At 33.1% G+C, this 20,770-nt stretch overlaps 1 protein-coding gene across 10 annotated transcripts in view; it reads right to left on the bottom strand.

Moving 5' to 3' along the window:
- Window positions 1–20,770, bottom strand: part of RBFOX1 (RNA binding fox-1 homolog 1) — a 370,086-nt gene that overhangs the window by 86,308 nt on the left and 263,008 nt on the right. For all 10 annotated transcript variants that reach the window (XM_074196334.1, XM_074196333.1, XM_074196336.1 and 7 more), the window contains one exon: window positions 15,527–15,580. In XM_074196334.1, the coding sequence (XP_074052435.1) occupies window positions 15,527–15,580 (54 nt within the window). The remainder of the gene's footprint in view (window positions 1–15,526; window positions 15,581–20,770) is intronic.

Below are 20,770 nucleotides of genomic sequence, written 5' to 3'. Positions count from 1 at the left end.
TCTCCTGCCCTCCTCTCACCCCCCCCAAAAAAAAAGATTAAAAGTGGCTCAAATAAATACTCTGGGAAGGATTCCTACAAGTGAATGTTTAATGAGTTGGCTCTGGTTTTTAACAACTGATCTGAAGTGAAAGTTGGTTCTCCTGTTGGCCAACTGTCAGTTTCTAAGCTGACACTTAGGATCTCAGTAGTTTCTGGTGTTGCCACTTCATATATTTATGTGATTGTCTATTTCTGGTGAATAGTGTGAAAGTGTGGCTGTGTAAGGTTTCTTTTTGGAGACTAAAGGAATCTTAGCTCTTCCTGTTTAGCTCCATGTTAAGCAAGACTTATTATGTACTGATCACAAAAATTCAGATTAGAAAGTTTAATGATCATTCTAATATCTCTTAGCCTTATTTGAAAACTTGAACTTTCTTGCCTACATAAAACTCGGTCATTTGTTGGGGTTTGTCTAAAGACTGGGGATCTTCCTGGTCCTGGTTGCTGGTTGGTTGTCCATCTGGTTTTCTGTCATGGTCAAAGCCAGCTGTGGCTACCTGTCTTCTCTTTCTTCATGCTTTAAGTGTCATAGGAATATAATTAAGTAATTGACAGAGGTGAGATTTAAGTCCCACCTGCCCAAAAGAAATAGTGGCTTATTGTTCACATACCCAATATAACACTAAGATACAGCAGTTTTGAAAAGCAGAATTTTTATACTTGGTACAACTCCAGGGAGGATCCTTTGATCACATGTTAAAAGTGAGGGAAATAAAATCAAGGCAAGAAATAAGCAGCCTGTAAAAATTCAATGCCAAATCAGTTCTCCATCAGGCTTAAATTTTTTTAAAAACATAGTATGTTGTTTTATAACAACGCTTTGAATTTAGATATCACTTACCTTCCAAATTTCACATCTATTACCTTAGTTGAGTTTTGTCCCTTGACTATCAATGTCAGGAGAGATTAGTTTTCCCTAGTTCAATTTTATAAATGCTGAAAGTGAAGTACACAGAAACTCAGTAGCCTACCATAGGTCTTATACTCAACTGATGGCAAAGCCTGACTTATAAAACAGTTCAGACTCTTAGACCAAGGTTTGAGTGATTACATCTGCTTCAATTACTTTGAAAATATCTTTTTCCAGAAAAGGTTATATAATTTTAGAAAAAGAAAAATGTCTGAACCCCACAAGTCTGAAAATTATTTTTCTCAATCTCACAAGGGGAATTGAAGTGATAGAGCAAGTCATTCAAAATTATTTTTAATCTCTCCTTCTTCCATGGTAAAAGACTTGACTGTCTCACACTATATTAAAAATATAAATGAGTCCAAATCATCCAAGTAGGTTTGGTGGATAGAGTGCTAGACGGGAGTCAAGAAGACCAGCATTCCAGTCGATTCTCAGATAGTTACTAGATGTCGGTCTCAGTTTCTTCATTTGTAAAATGGGGATAATGTTTACTTACTTGCCTGGCCTGTGGTGAAGTTGAAATAACGTTTGGAAAGTGCTCTGTAAATATTAAAATGCTAATGAATTCTATTGATATTTTTGTTATTTCTCAGACATGTCCAACTCTATGTGATCTTGTTTGGGATTTTCTTGGCAAAGATACTGGCCATTTCCTTCTTCAGCTCATTTTGTAGATAAGAAAATAGACGCAAATTGGGTTAAATGACTTATCCAGAGTTACAGAGCTAGTTAAGTGTCTGAAGCCAGATTTGAACTCAGGAAGATTAGTCTTCCTCACTCCAGGTCTAGCACTCTATCAATAGCATCACCTCTCCACTTTCAATATTATTATTAATTTATTTAAATGGTTTAGTAAAAATCAATATGGTTACAGCAGGTATTCTGGGTCTTTATAATGGCAGTAGATGAATGGATACATTACTCAAACACTATCCATGCTATCATCTCTTTTTGAAAGATTTTTTTTGTTTGTTTAGTAGCAAAAAAAAGAAAGAAAAAGAAGAAGAAAATATTGCTACTCACAGAAAGGCTCAACAGAGACAGGATTGTCATTGAAAGAAGGAACAAGAACTTACCTCCTTAGCTTTCTTTTTGTTATGACTCATTCATTTGTGTATTAAGTTGGAGAATAACTTACGTTATCTAAGAGAATCTAAACTAAAACTGCATAATTAGGTTTGCTATTCACTCAAACTTTGGGGTCAGAAAAAGACTAAACCTTACTCAAGGGTCACTTTGCTTGTTTTTTCTTAGCTAGTCTGTTGGTTATGACAAAGACCTATTGAGCTGGTTTAGGTAGTACTAAAAAAATAAGTCCAGAACCAGTACCAGTTAGCATCTCTGCAGAGAACAATGATTAGCAGAGACTACAAAACTAGTTGAGCAAGATGTTGAACAGAGATATCATAGTACCAGTAGGGCAACAAGACCAGCAAGCAACTATATGGCAGAGAATACATACATATAATCTGTCATCACAATGACACCAGCAGAAAAGAAATAACAATAATAATGATTCTAACAACTAGAATTTATAGAGGACTTTAAGTATTTGCAAAGGGTTTTACAAATATTATCTCCTTTTATCCTTACCACATTCCTGTGAGGGTGGTGCTATTATTAAGCAGACACCAATATTGCAAATTATATAGATAACCCCTTCAGATAGGACATAAGTATGATGTCATCACCAGAAGAAATTAGTTAGCTCTGAAATCAAAGATGTGAACAGCCTTTTCAAAGAGATTTGTCATATGTGTGTGTATCTGTGTGTGATTTCCTATGTATTATCACTCTATTTAGCTGACAGGGTAATTTGTTTGCAGAAAAGTATGTCATAGGTTTATGGAGAAATTCTTACTACTTGATGTTGAAGTAACTGTATCCTATGGTTGACTAAAAAAAAAAGAGAGCCAGTACTGGAGTTTTAGGCTCTGAGTATTTTCTATTAGATGTAGCTACCCAGAATCACTTGAAACTGAAGAAAATCCTGGGTTGAGAGTCCATGTGGGAGATTGGGTTGGTGGACCTCAGATTTGACATTCTCTGAAGTCTTTGCATTTTCCACAAGTTATAACTCTTAGTCTTTTCTGTTTTGTCATAATTAGTGTTAGTTTCTATTCCACTAAACAGATGTATCCGATAGCCCTCATGATTAAATAATGTCTAAAAATAGGGCTGTTCAGTCTTACTTTTAAAAAGTTTTTATTGAAACAATAGACAATATATTTTTATTTGCCATTTTAGTGAGAGCTCTGTGATAGCTTGGCTTCCTTTTACTAAAACATTTAATAAACCCATAGGGGACCACAAAAAAATCACACTCCACATGTGCATTTTGGACAAACTTGGTATAAAAGTTCCAAAAGTAATATCAAGTCAAAGTTTAGGGTGACTGCCTCATCTATAGGCTTTGGGATAATGTATTTGTCATCTCTGAGCTTTAATTCCCTTATCTGAAAATTGAGGGTTTTTTCCTAACATTAACATTCTATCAGAACAGAAGATGAGCTTTGCAGTATGATAACAGATTGACAAACTTTTCCACTTATTTCAAATAACAATTCTGTGTAAATGATTTTTTTCTTAATAAATCAAACTCTTTTTGAAATGTAAGGGGAATAGAGGTTCTTTGTAAATAACTATTTTGTAATGTATGCATTTTTTCCTCCATTTTGTAAATTTTTTCTTCATAAATAATATTTTCTCAATAGAGTACTTATCCATGAACTACTTACCCCAATCTTGTGTCCTTCCTACCATAATCCTGTCAAAAAAATCACACTAGTAGTTGAATGAATGAAATCAATGACTATTTCCTATTTAACTAAAATAGCTGTATCAATTGCAGGCAAGTCTAGTTCCAAGAATGGTTTAGAATATTTGTGTTACCTAGTGATTACTAGTCTTGCAAAATAATCAAGTTAGGAGATATTTTAAGCAGCTTCCACATGAATGGAATAGGCCTTTACTTCACTGGCATAAATCATTGCTTAAAAAAAAATACTTGAGAACCTGAATATCTAGGTATGCTAGTTAACTTTCCCTAAAGTACTTTTCCCTGTCTGTCATTTCCTATCACTGGGCAACAGTTTGGGTTTGGGTATATATGGGGAACAGAAAGCAGATATGATTTCTATTCTGTGTAAAATTTCTATTTTCTGAGTAAAATTCCTAAATTCTTCTCTGTCTTGTAGCTTAGACTTTTTAAAAAATCTCCAGTAATCTTAGAAATCAGTTTGAAAGGAAACTTAGAGGTCACATAATAAAGTTCAACTCAAAAAAGATTAAGAAATTCTTTAACAAACAACCTCATAAGTGGTCATCTGGCTTTGACTTGAAGATTTCTTCTTTTAGTCATAGTGGAAAACATATTTATGTATATTTCTCTTCAAAAATAAATTATTTGATTTATTTAAAAAAAACACACCACCACCAATAACAATCCAAATCAAATTAGGGCTGAGAATAATAGTTGAATATTTCAAATCATGAAAATTATTTTTTAGACATAATCATGTATCTGAAGGCAATGACGAGTTTCAACCTTCATTGTACTATGTATCACATATACAATAAAAAACATATAAACCAATGCAAACATGTACCAGGAAAAGGATCCTGGAGTATATATTTCTTTAAAATTATGCCAAATTTAACACAATGATAAATGCATGTCAATTAACCTTGCACCAGATTTAAATGTATAATCCATTAACTAATTTAATCTCTCAAAAAATAACAGCCGTTGGCATTATTCTTTGAATAATCCTTGTTTAGTTTCCATAATGGTATACATTTTAATGAAAAACTCATTATAATGTAGCATAAGGCATAATTAATTCTGAATGATTCCTTTGGTGTAAATCGCTAGTACAGATGTTGAATTCCATTTTCTACTGACTTTATTAATTTTTCATAAAACAATATTTAGACTGTAATGGGTTGTAACAGTTCCATAGAAGTTTTAGAAATACATTAACTGTCATCAATGCTGTTAATCTGAGCAGAGTTTTGTCATTTGTATGTTAGTATTTTAGCTCTATATTTTTAAATCCTTGATAGTTTTTTCTATCCTGTGAATATGAGTATCTCTGTTTAATTAACATAAAGAATATTAAACAATATTTGGCTAATTTGTCTATATTTGCATAATGACTTAATCACTTGAGTTAATAATGGTATATATAAATTTTTGAAGGACTGATACTCTAATTGGCAAGAGGAAAAAAATCTTCAAACAAAGAAATGATATTCAAATGAATTGAAAAGCAAATAAAAACACAAAAACAAAATTTCCATTACACTCCCCTATGCTTTGCTCTCAGAAATGGAGTTAACTTATTTCAGCATTCAGATTTTATGGCAATCCTGGATTGGAATATTAAGACTACATTTTAATTACAATTAACTTGACCATATACAATAGACAGGTACATATACACTGATTTCGCTTACCTCTATTAACCAGTCTTTTTTCTATAAAGAGCACCAACAGGCACTTAACCTTCATTAAATATTGTTATGTGTACTATTTTAAGCATTATACATAATAATAATAATAATAATACTCAGCGTACATGAATATAGCCATGACTTGACAAGAGTAGGACATACATTACTGAATTATTTCCCTTGCAGAGGTAAAAGATATATGATTATGAATTCATTCTCCTGACTCCCACTCTGAAACTATAACATAAATTTGAGAGATGAGGGGGGAGTAAAGGATGCAAACTATAGTCATTAAATAGAGCAAAGTTAATTGACCTATAGGATTTCTCTCATGACCTTAAACTTATTTACTGTGCATTCTAACAAACTGAGTTAAATAGCCACAGACTCTTTGCTCACATAACGTTATTAAGTAAATACTGTACCCATTTCATTGAACTTTCAAACTTGGAGAAACAATTATTGACCATGCTAGGATGCAACTGAATTATTTTAAAAAGATTTTCTATATAAACTTTAAAACTGTATTTTCTTCTTTACTTATAGAAATTCACTACATAATGTTCAACATATTTCTTGATGAAATGTTTCTGTAACTATAATAGTGAAATGTGATAATTTTTAAAAAATAATTTGTTCACTTAGAAAGTTTAATTTCTTTTCTAATAATCTCTCAGTATCTCCCTTCCCTTTTGATTGTTCACTAATTTTTCAGTTAGATCTGAGTCTTCATGACCCCTTGTTCGGTTTTGTTGGCAAAGATTAAAAATTAGAGTAGCTTGCCATTTCTTTCTTCAACTCACTTTACAGATGAGGAAACTGAGGAAACTGGGTTTAAGTGATTTGTCCAGGGTCACACAACTTATTAGTATTTAAACTCAAAATGGAACTCAGGAAAATGAGTTTTTCTGATTCCAGGCCTACACTGTATCCATTTTGCCACCTATCTGCCCCATCTCCTTTCACTACTTCTAGGCAAACTTGGACTGCCATCATGCTTTCAAAAAATACCTAAAGATCAGTTCTGGGATCTAGAAGGTTTTGTACAGCTAGCTATAGAAACTTGCATATTAGGACTTTTAAGTCTGATTACCAATTTCTTAGAGATTTCTACAAATTTATGTCCTGAAAGTATCTGACACCACTAACAAATGTGAAGGTGACAATAAAGCTGTTTTTATGAGGTTTTCATGTTCAATGGAATCTAATAATCAATCCATAAGTATTTAATTGAAATATTTAGTTATAGAATAAATACAAGCATTTGATATGTTAAAGGTAAAATCATTTCTTTATTCCATATTGACATCTATATCCAATAACATAACTTTAAAACTTTTTTATTTCATTAAATATTTCCCAGTTATATGAAACGTGATATATTTTCTAGCTCATTGTCTCCATATAAACCCAGATAGTCATAGTAGTGAGAGGTTCAATTTTAGTTTACATATTCACATATTTACAGTATGTATGTATATATGCTGTAAATATGTGCTACAAAAATATGCATCCTGCAAGACTATTTCTAGTGCTTAATGAAAACCATTCTAAAACAAAAGACTCTTCAAGATTCCTAAGAAACATATACATGAACACATACATGAAATAACGTGTCAGAATGAATCAAGAATGGTCTTCAGACCCAGAATGATCTGGGTTTTGGTCCTGTCTCTGAGACACAACAACTCTCACTGAGAGTCAAGGCAAGTCAATTAGCTCTCAATGCCCCCAGACAATTCTATAAGACTATTAATTGCAGAAAAAGTGCTAACTAGTCTTGGGAGAGGGAATTCCCTCATTCAGGAGATCTCTGTAACAATTAAATCACAAGGTCCAGTTCCTATCCAGATATGTACTTCAAATTAATAGACAAAATACTCATATACATAAATATATGTGTACATATATGTATATATATATATATATATATATTGTATAGAGATGTATGCAGATAAGAAAGGTATCCTTTAAGGGAATGGTGCAGTACAAGGGACTATTATGCTTGAAGAGCAGACTGTGTTTTTGCTTTTCTTTGTATCACTAAGTGACTGAGTAAAAAAGGAAGACTAAAATTATGTAGGAAGGAAGCCATTCAGGCAACAAAATATATTCAATGAGAATTAAGAGATGAAAAATTCTTATAGAATTATGTCCAGGTAATATGATCTGTAACGATGTAGATGCTGATTGACAAAGAGGTTGAAACAATGAGTCAAGACAGTCTGTGGTCCTTTTAGAAGCTGACAGGGTAAAGATTCCAGCTTTCACTGAAAGTCTAAAAAAGTAGAAGTCACATGCAACCTTCTTGACACGTTACAAGACTTATGATATCTGTGGCAGGTACATATAACCTCCTGAACAATTTAATCTAATCAGGATAATCTTTACTTCTGCTATTTATAACTATATAAAAGACAGACTAACTCATCAAGAGATATAGAAAAAGATGATTTTCTCTGGCATTCTGTTTAAAGCAAACCTCTCATCAACAAACATTGTTGGACACCCTATAATACTCTATTTTTTTAATATTTGAGTTGTATTTTAATTGTTTAAAAATTAATAAGGTAAGAGGAATGTGGATTTATGATTCATAGAATCTAGGCTGAAAGTGAACTTAGAATTCATTTAGTCAAACACCCTCATTATATAGGTGAGGAAACAGGATAAGAAACATTCAGTGACTGATCACACATTTAGTCTCAAAACTGGAACTGGCATTCAAGTCTAAAGGGTAAATAATGGTAGTGCTTCCTAAATAGATTTTCTTTTCCCCACTCTCATCTACCTATTCCCTCACACACCACTTAAAAGAATGAAAATGTCAAATAGTACATCTTTCTTTGTACTGTGGGAATATATGGCCATTAATCAGAATATCAGATTAACCAAAACATTCCATTCCTTTGCAATATTAGTCCGTCTATTAGCAGTGACCTCTTCACAGTGCAACTTTGCAGAAAATAAATGAGCTGGGAAAGAATTTTTTCAAAGCACATACTATATATATGTATGTATGTATGTATGTATGTATGTATATGGTGAGCTGAGGCTGTTCAAACCCAAGGGAAGGGAGAGGTGACTTTAAGGATGTACTGAAATGCAGTTTCAAATAACAAAGAATTATAGCTAGCTGGAAAAAAGCCTAGAATACTAGTAAAGAGGCTTGCTTTTAGCAAAAGCCATTGATGGTTTCAAGCCTAAGTAGTAGAGAAGTAAGAAGAAATTGCCTCCAAAAATGCTGGCCACATATACATATCTGGTATTTTATTTTTGTTCAAACTGATTTGCAAAATGGGGGATGTGATCACAAAACTAACCCATCATCGGTTGATTAGGAGTTATCAGAGAAATTCCTTTGGCAATGGAAAGCTTTTCTACTTTTCTTTAGGGAATAGCATTTGAGTGTAAACAAGCACTGGGACTATCCTATGAATCACTTGTGAAGAGTTCCAGCTCTCAGATTTGAAAATGGATAAGGTAATGATCAGAATTTTCAGGGTTTAATGTGAGAAAGATGGAAGATCAATATGAGGGGGTGGGGGGTGGGGGAAAGGAAGAAACAAAAGAAACTGAAACAAACTATGTCTAGTCTAAATGGGAGATAAAGAGAAGCAGATGAACAGAATAATGTCTATGAAGTGGAAAATTTCCAGTTTAAAAATCCTGTATATTTGAAATATGAATTTGTAGCTTCTTGTTCAGTCCAATGCATCATATTTAAAACCAGATACTTGTAAATTCTACAAAACACCACATGTCAAAAGAAAATCATTTTCCTCAGTGGATTCTGAAGGTAATAAATGGGAGTATAACATCATGAGCTATTCCTTAGGGATGCCTCTAACAGCAAGGTGTAGGCTAGCCCTCTGAGTGAACAGGAAGAGCACAAATAAATTACATGCATAGAGACATAGATAGATGATATAGCAGGAAGAAAGGAATTCTTCATCACAAAATGTGATCTAATCATTTATTCTTGAACAATTGTATTAGCTTAAGAATGACTTACATTAATTCCAGAATGTCCTTTATTGTGCTTTGCTTCATCATGATTGTGTTTGGCTCATGATCTTTGGTGGAATTGGGAAGCTTTTACAGCAAATCTCAGACTTTAAAAGCAGATATGTAGGGAAGGTATGGTAACTTGCTAAGGTATATCCTTATCAGGTTAAGTTTTTCATAAAAATAATGAGGAATGAAATGTCCACTGCTACAATAAAAACAGGCAAGCCTCGAACCCTGAAACAATTCACTTTTTCTAAAATCCATAATTCAAAAGCATAACCAGTTAAGTGAAATATAATTTCACCAACAGATCAAAGATACCTGGTTTCTTGATAATCTAATTTCTTCTAGATGCAACTGTCTGAGCTGCAAGAGTGGACTTGGAAAATGCTTCATCAAAATAATTGATGAAAAATATTCTTTCTGCAGTTATTATTCATTTGACTTCCAAACACAGGCCCTGTCAGACATCACTCCTTATCCAGTCTACCCATTCCTTATTCTTACTTCTCATATGTTTCTCTAATACCAGATTATTTTTCTTTTGATTTTTCTTCTTTATGAGTGTAAATTCATAGGGGAAAATGCCAATAATAATAATGTCACCAGGTCCACTGTTTACCATTATCTTCAAGGTTTTAGAGTTGATTTACTCTACATTTCTCCACTTTTGACTTTAATTGTCTGCTTCTAGTTGTCAGGACATAACTATATCTTAGATTTGCATTGCATTAGAAGATCTTTCCTTTCTCTATTGATCTTGTCTTATGGAGTAATTTAACTCAATTCCAATTTTCTTTTGCATGCGGGGTGCTCTCCATCCCAGCAAGTGAGTTATGTGTATTCAAGTGGTGCATCTTATGAATCTTGTTAAGCTTTACCGCCTTATAGCCTCACTGATGGAATATTTAATCACAGAAATGAGTTGGCAGATATGATATACAATGCAGTTAAGCCTTGCAGCATGTGTCTTCACCAGCATTTGAGAAACTGGTGAATTTCCTATTCATTAGAGACATCTTGACAGTTTTGTGTAACCCTGTGTTTTGTTTTGTTTTGACTTACTTATGAAAATTAAAAGTGTTTTAAATCAATAATTTCTTTATATAAATATCACCTGTATTTCTAGAATAGCCAAATTGTTTCATCACTTATTAGTAAGCAAAAGGACTTCTCTGACAAACCATGGAATCTTTGGCAACAGCCCTTATGAGGCATTTTCATTTGAATATTTTTGAAACTACCAGTAATAAAACTAAATGACTTCAGTGTTGCTGGTGATTCCATGTGATTTCAAATATGCCAAACTATGTTAAACACCTGCCCCAGAAACTCAAGAAAGAATAACCAGAAATCATGGCTAAAGTGTCAAAGACCTTCAAGAAGAAAATAAATGTTTCTCAACAAGTTTATTGGTCACAAGTCTGGGTTCTTCCTGTATTTTCAGGATTTATTAGATTTTTTTAATGAATTTTATTTAGATTAATAGGAAAAACCTAAGTCTTTGGAGAAATTTCAGATTTGTCTATGATATATAGTGATACGTGTGTGTGTGTGTTTTGCAGAAAATGGAAACTGGATTTTTTAAAAAATAATGGCTATGTGATTTTAGTTCAGAGTTTAGAAATCTACCACTAGGAAAGTCTCTTTCATAAAAAGCTTCTGTTTCTTTTACACTGTAGTAGATAGCATGTCATAATTCATCAAACAAAATTAATACTGTTGAGTTAGTAATTAAAGGTTCTCATTAAGAAGTGCAACTGCTCTCCCTAACCCCACCCTGCAATAAAAATGCATTGGGGACTTCAAGAGGTTATATACAAAAATCAATAACCTGCCATTTTATAATTAAAAGAGAAAATAAATGTTAGGAAAAAGTCCACTAAATTAGGAAAATTACCTTTAGGAAAGATTGAAAATATTGATTTTAATTTACAAAATATGCGAACACTTCATGCCCTATTCTGAAAGACAATTGGAGGCTGGGTTGTTTAATTCTGCATAAGCTTTGAAAATCAATAATTATGCTATGGGAATATTATTATAGTCATCATTAATAAAAAGTTTTATATATATACATATATATATATATGTATACACACACACACACACATACACACACATACACACAGAAAAGACTAATGATTCCAACTTTCTATTTCAGGCAGATTCAGGTTAGAATTGCTAAATGCTTAAATCAAATCAAAGTCACAGCCTCTCAGATATATTCAGCATTGCAAATAGAAGCTATCTCTAAGGTAAGGAACAAAAGAAATATCTAATGTTCTCAATTCATGCTTGAGTAGATTGACTCTGGAAGCATTTGAACAGTTGATATGAAAGATCCATCTTCTTGTGCTCAAATTTGGCCCCAGACACATAATAGTTGTGTGACCCTGGATAATTCACTTAAATCTATTTTTCTCAGTTCCTCATCTATAAAAATGAGCTGGAAAAAGGAAATAGCAAATCACTCCAGTATCTTTCTCAAGAAAACCCAGGTGATTTGACTCATGAGTCAAATCAAAAACAACTGAATAATATTAACCATTCGTATGTCCCCACTAAATGGAAAATATCCAAGTGCTGGACAGATACTTGGGGCATGTTTTTCTCTAAATGAGTGCAGACTAAATTCAAAATATACTGTTCTATTTCAGATAAATTCAAAATTCTTTCAAGTCACTGATTCACCTTAATGCAGTCTTCTTCCAAACTTTCCTAGATTTTTGAAAGTCATAAGTTGTGTCTACACAGGCACATGGAGACGGATGTGCATTACATCCATATTCATGTGCTTTGCCTCCTGATGTAAGTAGAAAAAAGAGGAAATCCTACAAAACTTTCACCTAAAATATGTAATGATGGTTCAAGTGTTTCAGTGTTCTTCTTGTTGGTAATGCCTTGATAAATGTTTCACTACTTTCACTTTGCAAGTTTAGTTAAGCTAATCAGGAAGAAATGAGATGATTTCTATTTTTTTGTTTAAATCTGAGTCATAACTTTATTGGCTTGGGAGTGTAGGCCCATCTTATTTGTAATTTTAGAACACTTTTGTCCAGTCATTTGGTCATGGGATTTTTTACTCAAGAGACTGAAGAAGTCTGATATTTCCTTCTCTAGTAGAACAAAGTAAATAGAGGTTACTTGATCTGTTAAGGATCACACAGCTAATAAGTCTCTGAAGCTGTCTTGAACTCTAGACTTGACTCCAGGCCAGTGTTCCATATATATACTCAACCACCTAGCTGCCTGCCTACCCTGTAGGCAAATATACAAATAATCTTTTTTGTAAAAAATTGAGATTTTATCATATTCTTTCTAATGTGACTGACTGTAAAATTAGACTTGGAACTAGAAAAAAAAATCTTATCCCCTTTCTCCATATGAACACATATTCTATTCATCACTTACTATTTTTTTGTTCATTTGTTGTTTTTATGTTGTGATTATTATATTTAGAGAAAAGCTAAAGAAGACAATTAAGACCCAAACCTACCTGTAGTTCAGGCTCCTAATTACCATCCATTTTGTACTTAAGCAATGTCTTATCTGTTGCATGAAACCTATTATAAAGTGTTTTCTAACTCTTTAGCTATGAGGATTAACTGCCAAAACTGTACATGTAAATTCTTTGCCTTCTTCATTTTCACCTCCCAAAGAAAGTTCCTTAGTATACAATGGCCTATTTATAATAAATCAGTCACTCAATTTTCAGAAACAGTGGTGAACTGGGAAAATACAGAAGGCTGAAATTCATGGATAATTAAAATTTTAATTCTTAATAATTTAGATTGATTTCCCACTGAAACATTCTCCACAGTTTTTCACAAACAGAATCCACTGCCTTTAAGACTAGGTCTAGGGGCAGCTAGGTGGTACAGTGGATAGAGCACCAGCCCTGCAGTCAGGAGTACCTGAGTTCAAATCCAAGCTCAGACACTTAATGATTACCTAGCTGTGTGACCTTGGGCAAGCCACTTAATCCCATTTGCCTAACAAAAAAAAATCTAAAAAACAATTAAAATAAATAAAATAAGACTAGGTCTAATAGTCATCAAAAGCATGGATAAAAAAATTGAAAAACTTGAGTCAAACTCTAGACAGTGGGTATCATATTAAATAAATAGCTGCATAAAATACCATGTGTTTTTGGTTTTTATTCATGTGTTTGGCATAAAATCTGAAGCTAGGTGGTACAGTGGATAGAGCCCTGGACCAGAGTCCAGAAGACCCAGCCTCAGACACTTGCTGACTGTATGACCCTGAGCAATTTATTAACTCTGTTTGCCTCAGTTTCCGGGAGAAGAAAATGGCAATATACTCCATGGATCTTTGGCAAGAAAACCCCAAAAGGGAACATGAAAAGTCAGACACCGAAGGAATTGACTGAACAACAAATTGGCATATAATTCAAACCCCAATTATCAATTACCCCACCTTCCTCTTATTCTATAAATATTCATAACATATTACAAGTATACCTATGTTTATTTTTTCAAACATATACATATATATGTATACACGCGTATGTGTATATTCCTCTCTACAAAAACAAAAAGGTCATATATAAATAGATATAGGGCAAAGACCTATGATTTAACTGATACAGGGAACTTGAAGAAGAGGAAATCTCTTTACTAATGCAGTTCTGCACTCACTCTGCAACTTTTTAGTATTAAGACTGTTGTTCACATGGGGGTAACGATCAACCTTAATGGACTTGCTCATTCCATCAATGCAATAATCAAGGACAATTTTACAGTAACTGCGACAGAAAATACCATCTGTATCCAGAGAAAGAATTGTGGAGTTTAAACAAAGACCAAAGGCTATTACCTTGAATTTTTTTTAAAAAGTGTCTTGTGTACTACATAATTTTGCTATCTCTAATATTTTATTTTCTCCTCAAGGATATGATTTCTCTCTCAACCCATTCAATTTTGATCAATATATATGCAAATTATTAGACTACCTTCAGTGGGGGAATGGGGGAGAGAAGGGAGGGGGGAAATTCTAAAATTCAAAATCTTATAAAAAACCTTATAAAAAACTACTATTGTATATAATTAGAAAACAAATAAAATATTAATTTAAAAAAAGAGCATTGCTCAGAACATTGAGGAGAAGCTAGATGGTGTAGTGGATGAAGCATAAGCCCTGGAGTCTGGAGGACCTGAGTTCAAATGCTAATTAGTTGTGTGACTCTGGACAAGACACTTAACCCTAAACTATCTTGAAACTATCTCAAAAAAAAAAGTGTCTCTGAGAACATTGTAAGACTTGAACCCATATTCCTGAATATCTTATGCAAATATGATCCATATCACCCTACCCTGTTTCCCCCCAAAAATGTTCTTTTTCAGTGATGACCTGTGTATTTCAATAATATACTGCTATGTTTCTGAGCCAATAGATAAAGAACTCGTTTGCTGAGTGAGGAAACAAATGGGCTGGAGAGTACCAATGTCACATAATCATCTAAGGGATTTAATTCAGATCAAAATCTATGCTATTTTTCCCTCTAATTTTTGATGGCCTAGTTACTACAAGTAGATAGTGGAATAGTCACTGCAGGGAACACTGTCTCACCCAGAACATAAAGATATGATGCCAAAGTGGACAAAGAAGTAATCCCCAAGTATAACTGATCCATGTAGGAAGAACATAAAAGCCTTCTGGTGAATCAGACCTCTTCTTAATAGCACTTTCATCCCTATCTCATGCCTGAATTGTACAGATAATTCTTACAAAATAGTTTGTGGCTTCCACAATTATTAAAGGAAAATAATTGTAGATTGGTTTACATTTTTCCATGCAGGTTTTGAAAAAAATGAATAAACTTCTTTCAGGAAAAAGCAATGATTTTTAAGGGGATGGTCCCCATACTTACCCCCATTTACCACTTGTTCAGTGGATGAGTCTTTATTATTTACATGATTTTTAAATACTTTTTGTTTTGTTGAAAGAAATGATTCAAAACCTAGAAAGATATTTATTTATTCAGTTCATTTTACAAATTCCACATGTGATCAGCAGGTCACACAAACTGAAAAAAAAAAAAGTCAAAAAGAAAAGACATTGTCATGCACAGAGATGTTCTTACCTGCATAAAATTCAGGACTATAGACTGCACCCACAACTGGATTCAATTTCCAGCCTAAAAAATATAAAAAGTGGCCCACTGACAACATTATCACAAAGAATAACACTTCATACACTAAAATCCAATCAATATATTTTCACAACTTTTTGACAATAAAGGATACAGGATCCAAAAGTCTAAATAAATATATTTAAATCCTACTCTTTTCACTTGCCAGCTTATTGGCTCAGTCATTTAAAATCTTTGGATCTCAAATTCTTCCTCTCTACAGTGTTGAGAGAATTACTTGGGTAACTTTCTATTTCACAGGGTTGTTATAAGGGTGAAATGGACTTTGTATATGAAGATAGATAGATAGATAGATAGATAGATAGATAGATAGATAGATAGATAGATAGATAGATATTAGGGCATGAAGCAGCAGCAGTTTTTTGGCGTTTCTTTTTTGTTGATTACAAGAAATTTACAAAAATATTCATGTGAAAAAATACATGGTATATGTGTTCTTATATGCCTTGTACAACAAGGAAAAATATTAAAACTAAAACTTTTGACTGCCTTTTTGAAGGTTAAAATATTCCTGAAAATGATCTGAAGAGAAATATCTTAAAAGTAAACATATTTTGAAAGCCTCTTTGCTTAATCATCATAATAAAATTATATTATTTTATAAATAATTATCTAAAATTATTTATTTTTAAATTGAAAATAAATATAATTTACAAATTGAATATAATTAATTTATGGTTTTACCATTATTTTTCTTTAAAAACACTTGGAAGGTATATCTTTACCTAGAATCTAAAAATATCAAAATTTTATTTTGCAAAATTTTTCATTAATTTATACTGACCCTGACTGAGTCTGTCATTTCCTGAAAGACCTTTTCAATTACCAATGGGAATAATATTTTGTTTAATTTTAGTATGAATTGATTATGTGATATTGGCAAACTCTTAAGTCAAGTGTATGTGTTAACTAGTATCAATAAGATAGTACATTCAATTATCATATTGCTTAAGGAAGAATTGATGTTTGATGTTCATATTTTTGATTTATGGAAATCTTGTCAGTTGTGGGTTTCTATCCCAGGTACCTAGTCCAATGCCTTTCACTTACTTAATAAGAGTGTTCAAGCCATTCTTTTATATAAACATATATGTGTATATGTGTGTGTGTGTGTGTGTGTGTGTGTGTATTTATTTCACTGTGTAAGAAGTTCTGAGTTTAACTTCTACCTCGGATATAAACAAGATGTATGACCCTGGTCAAGTCACTTAAATTCAATATACCTCAGTTTCCTCAATTGTAAAATGGAGATAAATATAGCTCGATGTGAAGATAAATTGAGATATTTGTAATGAATTAATCCCTTCAAGTACTATAGAAAGAATAGTCATCATTATTAAGGATACTTACATATCAATGCCTTCACACCTAGACCTCAAAAAACAATCGGACTTATATGTAGGAAAGAGAACATGGGGCTCCAAAAAAGCTCTGCAATTGGAATGTTGAGAGTCACAGGATCATATAACTTCTATACTTTCAGATGAGGAAACTGAGGTCCCAGAGAATGGAAACTATTGGTATGGAATAGTACAAGTTACAAGAGCACAAATAAGTCATATTTAGTTCAGACTTTATGCAGAGAGTTATGCCTCTTTTACAAATATGAGGATATTGAGATACTGAGAAATCAAATATCGAACAAGTTTTGTAGTTGAAATTTTTGAATGAGATGACCTTGTAGATCCTTTCCAATTCTAAAATGCTATGGTACTGTGAAATTGCAACACATGCTCAAGGCTCAGAAATCAAAGGTATTAGGATTAATGGGATTCTTATGCTACCTCTCTTCCTTTAACTCAGAAAATTACAGGCAGGCAGATTTTGACTCAATAAAAGGAAGAACTTTGTAACAAATAAATTTATTCAATTTGAAGAACATATTAAATTAAGTGAAAGGCATTGAACTAGGTGCTTGGGATAGAAAGCAGCATGTAGTTTCCTGACCTCAAGATTTCCATTAATGAAAAATATGAAAAAGCAACCATGAAAATATGAACTTAATCTTAAATGCTATCTTTTTTGTTAAAGCAAGACAGCTGCCACTTTTATAATAACTTCTTATTAGAAAATTCCTTGGGCATATCTGTATGATTGATTTGGGTTACAGATGTCATATTAATTCTGGTTAGGTTTTCTTGGATCTGGACAATTAAAAAAACTGGATTTACCCTGCCTATTTGTAAAATTTGCTTTCATTTGTTTTTCCCAGAACACTAGTAGGCTATGCCCTAAATGAAAATGTTCCATTAAGGGTACCACAATGGATACCACTTTTTCAGAGTCCATTGATCATAGTATACTAGATGATGAACAATTTGAATGAATTTTGGACCTGCCAACTCTGGCTGATGGAGCTCTCTAAGATCATAAGTTATATTAACAGCCTCCCATTTTATCTAAGAAAAAAGGAAAGTCTTCAGAGAACCCAATTGATGCCCAGAGCTGAATTACTGCCCCCTCCCCCAATACCTCATTTTATTCCTGTTCTCTATTCTCAGTGCTGGAGTGTTTAACTTTTTTGAAGCCAGCATGGGGAAGGCTTCATTCATCATGAAAATAACAGCAATTAAACTTTACTCTGTCTTGTCAGGGAGGTCTGTGCTAGCCCATAACTGTGAGGGTTAATCAAGTGTGATGAGAACTGACTTCTCCTGAGCAAAGAGCTGCCAGGAAACCCTGGTGCAGGAGGAGGAGCAAGAAAATCTCCCCAGTAGGTGTTATTGTTCACATCTTAGTAGACACATCTTTCTTAGTGTCACTGCTCTCCCTATCATTGTTCCCTTTCCCCAGAGTGTGTGCATGTCTGTGTGTAATCATACAATGCATTTTAACTTTAAAAGCTCAAATATGCACAGGAAAATAAAAAGTATTTTTTTTTTTTGCTCTGTAGACTAAGAATGTGAAGTACACAGTTCTCCTTAGAAAAAACTGCTCCCATAACTGGCTCAGGAACTATCTAGTCCAACAATTATTTTGGAAGGCCAACATCATCCTCATCTTCTTTTATCTCTTCCTGTCAACCACTGTCTTGTTCTATGCTAGACAATTAATGAAGGGGAATGGATCAGTGATGATGGATGGCAAAATAATGGAGGAAAAATAGAGTTTGGTCCTGAAAATGTCTCTGAATAGATATACACATGTGGAAATGTTATGCAAATTTCATGCAAACATAAATATATGGCCCATATAACTATCTCACAAGCCTACAAGTGTCTCTTGGGACAACCTTGCTAAAGACAAAGATCTTACATTCTCGGGAAAATGGATAAGATGATTCCAGAGATTGCTCCCATTTTAAATTTCTCAGCTTGTTTATGTATTTCCCTAGGTCTTCCAAATTTAGAGATTTTGATCAAGGACATTAAACCAAACAATGAAGCTTACAATCAAAGAAAAACAGCTGACAAAAGCCTGAAGTCCCAGTATCCCAGGGCTGCAGGCATGCTAATGCAATAGAGCAAAGTCTGAGCTACTGCAATCTAAGTCTCTGAGACATGGACAGTTTATCCATATGCCATTCAACAACCAAGAGCTAACATTTCAAGAAAATTCCCATCAGTTATAATTAGTCCAAAATTTAGGTTATCCAAGATTTAGTTTGCATTCCTCTTATTTCTCTTAGTATCTCTCCAGGCTAAGAAGCAAATGGAGTGGTAACTTAAAATGACAAATAATCACCACAGACTTAGAGGAAAAACCATTCTGTGGTCCTAATTAGTAATCCTTAATGTATACAAAAACCTCAATTTTGTTTTCTACATTAGTAGAAATTTTTTAAAAATCAGTTTCTAGAGTTTTCTCATTTGTACAATTTCAAACCAAAATATTTTTCAAAAATTTTTCTAATATTTGCCTCAAAACCAACTGCTTCTATTTTCCAGGAGTACCCTCTCTTTCAAGAACACTAGTATGATCACTCTTTCCTATGCCCTTTATAATTTCATAAATTTAACCCCTTATTTGACATATGCTTGCTGTGTCACTTCAAAACTGCAGGCTGTAGAGGAGGTACTGACCTACAGTGCAAGAGAAAGTCTCCTCATTGAAGAGATGTCTACATCAACTAAATCATACATCTGATGATGATCCCTTTTTCTTTCATCTTTTGAGCCTGAGGAGTTAATTGCTATAAAGGGTCTGTAGCTAAGAAATATTATTGTTATTGATAAGTTATCCTCTGATGACCAGATGTATGAGAAAAGTAAAAACTGATGGATGTAAATGGAAAATATGTATTTCTTGACCTTAGAAATAAACGCTTTGGTCTCTCATATGGTTATCTAGAATTTGGTAGTAGTTTTTGTGGAACCAATGGTAGCAAATTGTATCATTTCCCTTATTTAAAAAAGCATGAAAACAGTAGTGTGCAATCACAGAGTACAAAGATAGTGTACATATATATATATATATATATATATCACTACTGTTTCATAATTTAATACAGTCAGACCCCACATACTAAACCCCATTGACCTGAGGTGTTCATGACACTGGAGCGAATGGATTGAGATTTGTGATCCAGTTAAATACTAGCATTGTCTTTTAAAAAATTCTTCATATGACCAGTTGTTATAAGAGATAGGTACTGAGGCTGATAAATACCTTATCTTGCGTATCACCAAACAATCTCTCCCTTTACAGTTTCTGCCCTTTTCCTCAAAACCAATGATGATGAAGCAAAAATAAGCAGTAGGGAATGAAGAAAAACATAGGCTTCTTCAAAGTATTCAGTAGTCAGGCTATAACACATTAATCCTGGCTAGCTGAAAAATGATCTTTTTGTAAAGTTACTTAGAGAAAATTATATATTTTCCACATTCTTTAAAAGATTGATTCACTTCAGTATGGATTGCCTCCTTCTAATGTGTAAATGCCCCTTTAATAGTCCAGGTCATAAAGAGAAAATTGGGGCAAAGAGAGAAGTAGTAGGAAAAATAACCTGCCATCTAGTCATTCAGAGCATAAAAGAAAACTTCAAATGGCCTACAATTAAGGAAGTTAGAGCTTTTCATAGTTTAATATAAATCAATTGAAAACCAATGTACATGTTATCATTGTTAAGGATATTTTTAAATAAAAATTCAACCATCTAAATATATGACATTGTTCTTCAAGAAACCATAACCTGTTTGTACAGCTTTCTTATAACATAAAGAGGGACATAAAACA

Source organism: Macrotis lagotis, chromosome 8 (assembly GCF_037893015.1).
Source record: "Macrotis lagotis isolate mMagLag1 chromosome 8, bilby.v1.9.chrom.fasta, whole genome shotgun sequence".
Lineage (NCBI taxonomy): Eukaryota > Metazoa > Chordata > Mammalia > Peramelemorphia > Peramelidae > Macrotis > Macrotis lagotis.
The sequence above is the reverse complement of the archived record's forward strand: the minus strand, read 5'-3'. Positions and strand labels throughout refer to the sequence as shown.